The sequence below is a fragment of the Platichthys flesus genome, chromosome 9 (assembly GCF_949316205.1).
Source record: "Platichthys flesus chromosome 9, fPlaFle2.1, whole genome shotgun sequence".
In the NCBI taxonomy this organism is placed as follows: domain Eukaryota; kingdom Metazoa; phylum Chordata; class Actinopteri; order Pleuronectiformes; family Pleuronectidae; genus Platichthys; species Platichthys flesus.
The window spans coordinates 11,955,835-11,967,743 of NC_084953.1; the positions used below are offsets into that span (position 1 = coordinate 11,955,835).

At 42.2% G+C, this 11,909-nt stretch overlaps 1 protein-coding gene across 1 annotated transcript; it reads right to left on the minus strand.

Annotated features, from left to right (window-relative positions):
* Nucleotides 1-1,573: 1,573 nt before the first annotated feature.
* Nucleotides 1,574-11,600, minus strand: lpar3 (lysophosphatidic acid receptor 3). The gene is made up of 3 exons (XM_062396073.1): nt 11,408-11,600; nt 9,685-10,423; nt 1,574-4,638 (listed from the first exon to the last, which is right to left on the minus strand). Exons 2-3 carry the CDS (start codon nt 10,418-10,420, stop codon nt 4,310-4,312), a joined length of 1,065 nt encoding a protein of 354 aa, XP_062252057.1. The 5' UTR covers nt 10,421-10,423; nt 11,408-11,600; the 3' UTR covers nt 1,574-4,309.
* Nucleotides 11,601-11,909: the final 309 nt, after the last annotated feature.

An 11,909-nucleotide genomic window follows, 5' to 3' on the forward strand; every position in this document is an offset into this window, starting at 1 on the left:
GGAGTGTTGACACAAGGCAGACTGCGTACAGAGTGTCAAGCTGTGTTTACTTGCATTCAAACACACCGGGTTGTCACGCAGGAGGATCTTTATTACCGTGGCCGTTGCAGCTGAATAACTCAATCTAAACACAAGACTTTGAACTAGGTCTCGTCTTTGTAGTGCAAAGGGATATTTAGAAAAACGTCAAATCCTGATAAACTCTTCTCCACCGCCGCCTACATCTGTTTTTCCACCGAGATTAGGAACAAACCAGAAGAGACAGCATTTCTTGAACATCTGGGAAATTTAATTGGCTTTTCAGGAATGCGTAATTAGAGCACAGTTGTGGGAATAAAAGGGTCACCGCACCAAACAGATTACAGTTCATGTTTTTTGGGGGAATTCAAAGTGGAGTTTCCAGCGACAGTCACGACAGGTCTACAGGGGGATCTGCTGAGGACATGCAGCACGGCCTTAATAGAAACCACATGACTTTTCATCGAGTCAAACCAAACGTCTTTACACCCGGAGTCTTTTTCTTTTGATAGAATGTACAGTGTTGGACCTTTCCTTGATTTATGCCGAGTCATGCACCTGCGTTGTCATGCAACTCACTTTCACCTCGAGTAAGACGGGGAAATGCAAACATCTGTGGGTTTATGGCTGTGAAGAGGGAAAGTTAGGAAGCGACAGGTTCGTCAACTCAAGTGAAGGTTTGAATCTTTAACAGGATTGAAAGGATTTATGGCAAAAGCAGAGCTACCATGTATACAGTGTGCAGAATATATTAACATACATTTTAAAAGCGCTTACTCATTTACATAGAGACAACGGTGTGTATAATTTACAAAGCACATGTTAATGTTTCAACTTTTTTTTGTTTCACCTTTAGACTACAACATTGCTTCATTCTCAATAAAACATTTGAATGAGTGACATTTACAGGATAAATACAAATAGTGTCAGAAAGGTAAAAAAGAAAGAAAAATAAGTGTCTGTTTGGAAATACGTGTCTCAAAAGATGAGCTTTTTTGCACATGGGTGTTAATTTTGGCTAGTAGATAAAGATAAACAAAAATATATCAACTCATGAAATGAACTAGAGTGAATACGTCCTATTTCCGATGTATGCTAACTCTGCGGAATACGTCCTATTTCCGATGTATGCTAACAATGTGTCTTATGTGTCTTAGCACACAAGACACATTGTGTCTTGTGTGCTAAGACACAATAACATTTGGAAGTTGACTAAATGAGTCGAGTCATGTCCTAGTCCCTTAGATTTAGTCCCTTTCATGTGATGCCTCACTAAAAAAGATGTGATGGTGAATAAAGTCACATGGTCTGCTTGCGGCCTGAAGGTCTTGACCCACTTATGGATATTACATCACATGCAACGTCACAATTGGATAGAAGAGCAGGTATCTCCAATTAAAGGAAAAAAGCCACAATACTGTATAAACTGTATATACAACAAATTAAAGAGACATATACAAGCCTATATATATATATATATATATATATATATATTGCAATTCCGTTACTTCTGGTTATTCACCCCGAAAAGGCCAATGAGCATTTGGAACAGTAATAAAGGCTTTTTCTTTAATGTTTACAGAACAAGACTTTATTGATTTATTTCCTGTACACCAAATAGTGTCAGGTTTAGCGGAGAAAGCTTTTATTTGGCAGGTGGGATGGGGGGGCACTTGCACTGATGCAAGTGGTTTGCCGCCTAATTAAGTGGAAAATCCTGATCCTCCCACTTCAGAGTTGATTATTTTTCCTCTGGAGCTTTGTCCAGTCGGAGACAGGGGTCATTTGAAAGTAAAGGTCATTCATCAACAGGCCTCAAAAGGGTAAATCATCCTGAAGTGGCTCCTCGAGAACGTCGGAACACTCAGGCAGTGGGACGTCATCATTTACTCAACACAAAGCAAGTCATGTAATAGCAGTGTCGGATAATGATTTCACGGTTTCTTTGGTTAGTGCACCGACATTGGAGAATTTAGGCTTATACCAAATATCTGTTACTGCCAGTTCTTTCTTTAAAATGGAGGGGACTCGGTGTGTCAAACAGGATTTGCAGGTAACATTATGGGCTGGTTTGGTTGCCGTCAGGTGCCAAGTGGGTGGTGTGTTCGACATTTTCGAAAGAGGCAGCCGCTCTAACAGCTTTGTGAAGCTGCAAAAAAGCTTGTGCAGGCTAAGACGCTAGCACTGACGTTGTTTGCATTGTTGTGCAAACAGCATCATACAATTCCATGTTCAAGATCATATTACATTAGAATGATAATTAGCGCTAAACACAGCACAGGCTGATTGTAACTGATTATAAAGTAAAGTACGGATTCAAATAACCAGACGATGACAATAGGTCCATTCAATTCATGTTGAGAAGGACATGAACGTCTTTGCCAATTTTTTTCTGGTCAAATCCACAAATATCAAACACACTGTGGTGCTATACTGAGAGTTGGCAACCATAGTATATTTTCTCTTTAGCTAAGTTTCTAACAGAAGTTGAGCCATTTCATCAGACCAGTGAAAACACTGACTTGCTGGAGGTGTTAAATGATACATTAGGGGTTTGCTACCATCAGAAGGATTCATCCTCTGTGGACCATGAATGTCTGTAAATGACCAACCATCCAAAAGTAGTGGCGACATTTCCGTTTGGAACATAGAGGAGGTCTGGTCAAAGAACTGACCGACACAGACCATGAGCCCCCCTGCTGCAGAGGTTAAACATGTCGAGCTTAGTAAAAACCAGAAAATATAATAAAAGTTGTGGATTAAGTCACAATCTGGATATTACTATACACTATTATATGAAACAGTATAATAACACATTATATATATTTAAATACATATCATTTGACCCTGAACTTGTGAATCATTCAACCTGATGTTCACATTAGATAACTACACAGTAAAAGTCAATATAAGCGCTGTCGTGAAACTAATCTCTGTGCTGCAGCTGTTTCTCTATCGTGTTATTTCATCAAGCGAAAACAGACACATCGTACATGTTGTGGTTTCGAAACTAAAATTGTTTAGCAAGGTCACTTTCGTGAATTTAAACAGATAAAACACATAAAAGACACAGTCACACAGGAAATTATCATGAGTAACCTCAGTTCAATAAAGAAACACCACTGAAGCTGTAAACCTTTCCACACACAAATCGCTCATATGTGGCCTCCTACACCCCCCCCCCCCCAAAGAAAGGCTTCAATGGCGTCACAGCAGGAGCAGCGTTCAGTCGTATGCTCTTCAGTTCCTGTACGGACACACAGTGTATATGCTGAACCTTCAGCAGGAATCCAGTGTGTCGCAACGTCATTTTTTACAATCCCTCGACTCTCGTGGCGAGCAGCTGTTTCGTCAGAGCAGCACCAGTGAGTTTAGGCGGCTGAGGCGGATGTGTGACAATGCTACAGGGTGAACAAGTTTGCCTGCCCCGCAGTGCTGCAGGTTAGAGTTTATCTGTTGATTGAGGTGAGCTGATAAAAGCGCAAGAAGAGGAGAGCCGGGCTCAGAGAGGAGTGACGCTGTTAGCTCTTCCCCAAAGGCAAAACCGCCTCACAAACCAATGGGGGATTAAATGGCTATAAAAATAATCAGCATGCTCATCATCCCACAGCTGAAATTAAATAAAAGTCGATGCATTCAGTGCAGCAGTTTACAGCAATTCTCACTGGGTGTTTTAAAAAAGGAAACCATGCCATATTCAGGAAAACCTAAAAACATTATAGTACCCGCCTATAAACAAGGGGATAATTTGAGTATTGTTCAACTGTTGAAGAGACAACCATTTATTTTTTACAGAACATTACATATCACTCGTTTGACCCTATTTTGAGGTAAAAGTAGAAATGTATGTGCCGTTATAGTGGCCTCGCTCTTCAGTCATTGCAGCATAGTATCATCCATGTTTAAATAAGCCACAGGGGTGAGGAGGAGGGAGCCTCCAAAAAAGGATGGATAATGCATCAGCCATCTCTCATTATATGGAAATGGGAGTCATGATCAAAAAGTGGAAATACAAAACTGGAAAAAAAAACAATCAAAGCACATCCTTGCATCCATTGTTAGTTATTATTAGTGCATTTAAGTCTCTTATCTCCATCTCACCCCCCAGCCTCGGAATCTAGAACAGTTAACCTGCAGCGTCTCTTCAAGATCAGTATTTCTAATCTGTGGGCAACATTGGAGAGAAAGTGTGTTTGTTCCTCTTTCAAGTCATCTCCAATCTTAATCTTCATGAAAGGTACGTCCAGCCAACGCTGGCCAGAAGAAAATCTCCTCACAAGTTCCATTTTATTCAGGTCTCGAGTATTCCCTGATCCTCATTCTTGATCTCCTCCGACGGTGGCTGACTGTTGCCCGTGTCCTGAGCGGAGCTGAGCGGCCGGGCGTTGGCCTTCGTGGAGCGCTGCCGCCGGGTCCCGTTTCCGATGCAGCGCAGGAGGTTCTTGAAGGTGGTCCACATCTCCTCGTCCTTGTAGGAGTAGATGCAGGGGTTCATGACGGAGTTGAGTACGGCCAACAGCAGCAGCCAGGGTTTCAGTTTCATGACATCGCAGCTATCGCAGTTAATGCCGTCAAGCAGCAGGACAACCAGGCCGGGGGTCCAGCAAATCACAAAGGCCCCTGCAGGACAAATAACAGAGGGAAAGTCAAAACAGATTCTTCTTACACTTTCTCCAGCAGGTTTCCTTCATGTGTGTCACTGTTCGAAAATGTACCAAAAAGTTTTAGTAACAATTAACAAAACGGCTACTTATGTATATTTTCATTGTAGTCATACAGGACTATTTCTTAACTCAGCAATCCCCTCCTGCTCCTGGCCAGTAAAGAGTGCCAACCTTTAAGTCAAACTAGTGGGCACACCTCCGACCAAGTCAATCAAGTTGCACCACTCACACACTCATAGCTATCAGCTCCCCCTCAAGATCCATGAATTATTCTGTGGGAAAACAGTGAAAGATTTGATCTTGCAATGCATCTGCACCAAAATTTGTCCCTGACCCAGAGCACAACCTTTCACCAAGTTCAGTGGTTTTCAATAAACCAGACAACAAATCAACATTCAGGGGTGAAAACCTCCTGGAAACCAGTAAAACCTTCATTTTTCACTTTATTTGAGCAGTTTTGTTCTCTCCATGTCTGTGTGGGTCTTCTCCCGCTTCCGAATGTAAATTGTCGGTGTGTATGGTTGTTTGTCTCTGTATGTCCGCCCTGCAAAATGCAGGCAACCAGCCCCAGTGTCTGCTGGGACTGGCTCCAGCTCCCCAATAACCAAAGGATGAGAGGCAGATAAAGGATGGAGCTAAATGACCTATGATTTAGTCTACGAAATAAGACGGTTGGTTTTCCAGAAACCAACCGTCACATTTTAAAACTCCTAAATATTCAATTTAATATGTCTTGAAATAAAGAAAAGCAGCAAAGATTCACATTCAATAAGCTGGAACGAGATATCTTTGTGCAGATATCTTTGTGCATTTTTCTTTGAGTAATGGCTTCACTGATTCACATATCCATTGTTTCTTCATCAGATTTAACAGAGTCCGTGAATTTACCCTGCTCCTGCTCCATGTCAGAGTTATGAGAACAACTGACTCAGCTCAGATGGGTAATAAAAAGCGGAAGACAATTTGAAAGGAAATGAGAATAATTTGGTGGTTTCATTTACTTCCACTAATGAAGCTATAACACAGAACATACAGTCATTATGTTAAATAGTCACTGTGCTGTGTTTAATGCTGAGGCAGCTTATGAGGCTGACTCAAACTCTCTCAAACTTGTTTGGGCACAAAACAGAACTACAAGGAGATTCAGTGGAACTGAAAGGAAGCCACATGCTGAGACTTGTCTGCAGCTTCAATAAGTCACCAGAATAAACACAAGTACTGTCCTACACACATTAAACACACTTCTTCTTTGTTTCACACACATGCATGGGTGGATACATATAGATAAACACAGAGAGACTCTGGCAGAAATGTTGATCTACGTTAATCTCTGCTTGAAAGTCAAACAGTTTGCCATATATTATAGAGAATTCCTTTTTTGAACTGTTCTTTTTTAAATCCAGCCGATGTCTTTGTCTCTGATGGAGCACATAAATAAGGAACTGAATGGAATTTAAGCGAGAACCCATTTAAAAAAGGACTTTCACTTGCAGTTTTTCTTTTCATGTAAGCCACATGTTCAGAGTTTCCTCTTTAATCTCAGACTCTAGGAGTTCTGAGAACACATTTCGGGCACATGTTCCATTTGGGAATCATTTGACAATGGTGGCTGCAGTTAAAGCAGTGGAAGGGACCCTCCGGCCTCCGGGAACGTATAGAGCCCGCAAGAAAATTCATAGATACAAAAAAAAGCAGCTCACACAGAAAAATAACATCATAAATATAGTAGAATAACATGTCCACGCTTGTCAGGTCACATCAATGGGAACTGTAGAGAATTGAAAAGAAAAGATTATGCAGATTGTTATGTTTCCCTGAGGCAAATGGACGGATGATTATTTTTGTTGTTCAAGTTTAAGACGTGCCAGTGTGAGAAGTTAACAGAGACAACCAGCCGTTAATAGAACAAGTCCAGTCTCTGGCATCATTACAGCTTGAATGAACTCACTTGGATTCAGTGTTGGGTGCCGAACAAACTACTTTCCCAATATCACATCTTGATGGAGACAACGTGCACGTGATGGCGAGGGAGTGAAACATCTGAGACGCTAAATCCTCATTCAGAAGGAGATTTGTAAATTAACGTGTTGGTAAGTTAGGAAATCTCCTTCAGTTATTTGCAGACAGGTTTCAGGACATGAAAAGTAAACAAAAAGGGAACTTTTAAAGCTGTTTACACAAACACGAAATGTTCAGAGCTTAAGGTCCAACAACCTCCCTCTGCCTGAGCTCCAGAATCTGTATGTACGTCCTGAGGGTTTTTCCATTCTGAGGAGATGTGCGCTAAAGTCCGCATCTCTGACTCGGACGACCTACGGCCTCCAAAACTGACACCTGTTAAAATAATGTGTTTACTCAAGATTGACAAAGCACTGCCGTAGAGAGGTTAGGGGGTTATACTGTCGAAATATGGGCCTTAAAGGAAGTAATAAAAAATGTAAACATATGTCAATAGGAAAAAGGTTCCCACCCCTGATCTGCAGAATGAAAACCAAATCTGAATCAGCCTGATGCAGATTTATGAGTCACTTCAACAAACCCTAACACTCTTGTATATCCCACAAATAAAGGATATTTTTTATGATAATTAAACCATAAGTATTATATTGTACCGAACTGGTTCAATAAATAGCGAAATACAAATGTAAGCTAGAGATCAAAAGAGAAGCTTTTTCTTAAATCGTATTGGTCTAAACATTTAATTAACTAAATCATTGTTTTAAGTGCAAATTTACACACCCGTGTTTGTCCTTTAGTGCAGGCTAGACACAGAGACTGGGTCTGATAAACATCTCATCCAGCGCTCAACTGGTTTGTCCAGTTGCTTTTTCCACCCGAGCAGACTGCTGATCACCTGGAGCAAAAGCTAAGACTCTTTTTTGTCAATTTCCTCCTTTTTTCTCTCCACCATCACCATCGTATTCATCACATCGATTATGCATTTTAGTCCATATCACAGCTGCTGGACATAAACAAATGTTCTCCCTCTGTTCGATGTTGTTGAACGACTGAATTCAAAAACTATTCATCCTTCTCCTTCATTGAAAATCAACTATTCTAACCTCTGGACAAAAGATGTCTTTTCGCTGACTTCACGATGAAACTCCTGCTCGAACATCTTACACTGACAATAAAAGGGAAAACAAAGGAACTTTCCTCCTCCTCCACTTGAGTCTGAAAACAACCTTCAAGTCCAAAGATGACAAGGTCAAAAAAAACAAGTGAAGAAGCAATAAGCAAAGCACTTCTTTGGAGTGGAGGGACACTTTAAAAGATTAAGAGATAACAGTTGTGTACCCAAGCTACGAATAACTGCATCTGAAAGCAATTGACAAGGTCCTCAAGTATAGGTTCCCCTTTCTTTTTTCTTTCTTTTTGGGTGTAGGGAGGAGGGGATATTCATTGAAGGCCAGAGTGGTGCGGTGCGGATGGTACGCCACACAGGCCGAGGAGCAGTGTCCTTGCAGGGAGAGATAATTACACAGCAGTCTAGAATAAAGTGTGTGCAGAGGCAGACGGCTCCTACGCTGCCGTGCACACGGACCAGTCATGAGCCATCCGCCCGGGAAAGTGCCCAGAGAGACAAAGAACAAATGGCACATAGGTTATCCTGCAGCGCGACTCTGCAAAATCTCGACAGCACGACAGTGACTGTATGAAGAGTGTATGAAAACAAAAAAAACTGTGTGTGCTCATCTAACCTGCAGCGTTTTCTATGAGGCTTCTGTGCCAGCTGATTTCCTCAGGTTGATATTAGGGCAACATACATGTTACACTCGCGTGACAGTTTGCAGTTAAATCTGGTTTTGGCCGGATATTCTGGAGCAGCCCCATTGTTCCTTTCTTTAAAGGACATTAGCTGGGAGCAGAGGGAGTTTGGAACTGTGCCTCTATTGCAGGGTATCCTGTTGCAACACGTAAACAAAGGAGAAGAATCCTGGGATATCTGGCTGCCTCATCTCATGGAAATGCATGAGAAGGAAAGGAAGCTTCAGCATTTTTTAGCTTTATAATTCTGGGAAATGGAAGATAAGAAGAAGTAGTAATGGGGCAAAAAATTTGTTGATAACCGATAAACAAGCATTGAAATCCCAAAAATGCAAGACTCTGGTTCCAGCTGGTGTTTGCACATTAACAGAACACCTTTGGGTGTTTGCTTCCTTCACTACGGAGCCGTTTTCAGACATATGAAGAATGCAATTGGATTCAGATGCATTCACAACAACATCAAAATGTACAGAACACTGTAGGTGAGGGGAGGCACTGGGTATAACTTAGAGGTGGTGCGACATAAAGTAGAAATGTCGCTGTGGAAACCTGGTGTCTGTGCCTTCTGTGTGTGTGTGGCTCTTCTTCTTCCTATTCAGATATTTGTATTCTTAGTTTTGCTCAAATGTTTGCGTCTCTGCCCCATGTTAGAATCGTCACCAGCACGCTCACTCACTTGCTGTTAGATTTAAGCACATTTTTCCCGCTGCATTCTCACATGGGCTCACTCAGACTGTTCTACTACTTGGACAACTGACATTGCGTTTCCCACGTACAGCCCCTTCAAAAGATGTCAGGTTAATGTCTGAAAGCAGCTTCTGTTAGATGCTAAAGATAATGACGAATATATTTGTTGAAAAATGAGCTCTTGTAAACAAGAATTGTACTTTTTAAACATTATGAAAAATGTATGAGCTGCATCACTGCAAATTAATATTAAGTCACTGCGTAGAAAACCAAGTGAGAAGCACAGGACGAGTTACAAAGACCATGATTTAAAGACTCTAGCTGACTCCTTTTCTTCTCTTCTATTTTAAAATGACTGATACAAGCACTCAACTGGTTTGTTGCTCTGCTCAAGGTTTCCTTCACAGATTACAGTCCTGTGTGTTCAGCGGTGACTCTGGGACTTTGTGATAAACCCTGAGAAAAGCTCCCCGCAGCTGCTGACTCCTTACTAATGCAGGAGATGTTCTGTTCTGTGTGATCAAACATTTGAACGCGAGTCACTCACCAAGCACGACCATAACCGTCTTGATAAGCTTTATCGGTGTCCTCTTGCGGTTGATGGAGCCGCTGGTGTGAGGCGTGAGCATCGATGTCTTCCTCTTGACGTAGCCGTAGATCCTCATGTAGATGGCCACCATGACGAGGAACACCACCAGGTTGGACATGGACCAGAAGATCAGGTAGCTCCGGCTGAAGATCGGCGCCAGCTTGGAGCAGCTTTCCAGGTTGCAGATGCAGTTCCAGCCCAGACTCGGCACGGCCCCCATGAAAATGGAGATGCCCCACACGAGCACGATGAGCAGGGTCACCCTCCTCTTCGTCAGGTTGCTGTGGACCTTAAAGGCCATGACGGAGATGTAGCGCTCCAGAGCTATAACCAGCAGGTTAGCCAGCGAGGCCGAGAGGCTGACGTCCAGCAGACCCTGGCGGAAGAAGTATTCTTTGACTGTCAAATTCCGCGAGACCTTCCCGGTGTTGAACATGAGGTACACGTACGCGATGCCCGCCAGGAAGTCTGAGGCGGCGAGGTTGGAGAGGAGATAGTAGAACGGGTAGTGGAACTTCTTGTTGGTGATGACAGCGGCTATGACCATGGAGTTGGAAAACAGGATGAAACAGCAGAAGAGCGAGCCCACCACCTGCACCAGAATCAACTGGTTCGGCTTTCTGGCCCATTCATCGTCACTATTATTGTAGAAGAACCGCATGGTCTCATTGTAATGACAGCTCTGGTTCTCCATTTTCTGTGGAAAGAGAAGTGGGAAACGTTAATTATGGCATCTTAATAATAAGTTTCCTTAACAAAAAAATGTTTTACATAGCAGACTTCTACCTCTTCACGACATTAAATATCACTGCCACTTCTGACTATCAATTAACCTGATTCATTTATGTTTAGTCTACAAATTTTGGAAATCCTAAAAGAAAATTATCACAGCTATTTCTATTTTGATTATATATCTCTTGGTTTATTCCAAAACACGAAAAATCGATTTCACTTTCAAAGAAAATTACATTTGAGAAGTTGGGACCAGCAGATGTTTGATATCTTGGCTCAAACATTTTTATGAATCAATCATCAAAATGTATTTATCACTGGAGCTCTTGTCTATCCACCTATCAATCTATTAACAATTGAGGAAAGTGCCGTAGAATTTCAGAACCTTTACTTCCAAATGCCTTGTAAAGACTTTGAATCCAGTTTTGAGCCATTCTGTCGAAGAAATAAAACTAGACAAGGTTCGGTCTGAACTGAGAAGCTTTACTCCTCTAGTTTATCACTTTTTTTTGTTTCTCAAGGACAAATAACTCCTGGGTAAGAGGCTTGTTGGCTGGTCTCCAAAGCCAAGCGCACATGCCACAGCCCTTTTAATGGAAATGAAATCACAATGAGTCCCATAACTACAGGCGATAGTGGCCATGGTGATATTTCTGTGCAAACACATTCCCTCAGGTAAACTGCAAGACAGAATTCAAATCTTATAAAGTGACGGATTTCTGCCTGCGTCGAGGAGCCTGCTCTTATTGTGCAACTCGCTTTTCTCCAACCTGAGCCACTTATCAACCCCAGTAAAGAGGAGAGGAACTCGCAGAGGACACACTGTGAGTGGCAGAGGGACGCGAGCTCACGTGGAACAACGACAACAGATATAATAAAGTAATACACCGATAGGAGTCCAGGTGCAAACAGCCGAGAGAGGGAACAAAGTGTGTCCAGGTGAGTTTACCTGCGGAGGAGTGGAGCGCAGTGTGTGCCGCGGCGCGTCAGGAGACCGGAGGTTGCGACAGGCTTCGTGTCGAGCTCATGAACATGTTTCCTCTGAGCTGATGAGACGGTGAAGTGAAGGTGGTGGCGGGACAGGGAGAAAGAGAAGTAGAGACTTCCACTCCTCCACTCTGCGCGGTGACGCACAGGGCGTGTGTGCGCGTGCCAGCCGGTCTCACTGCTGAATTCCTCCAGTTAACGGCGTGCACGAGGACTGATGTCACGCACACACAAACACACACAGAGCTCCAGAAGAACTCACAAATTATTTACATCAGTGTTTATAATTCATCTTTTGGTTTGATTTCCAGTGGAAAGCCATAATAAACAAACAACTTTTTTTGCAGATTGAATTGAATTTAAACTCGACCAACAAATCTCTTGCATTTTTTTTAGGATTTCATTCACTAGTTAAACCTCTAAATCTTAATCATTAAAAGTGACCAGTGACCAACTGTAAATAA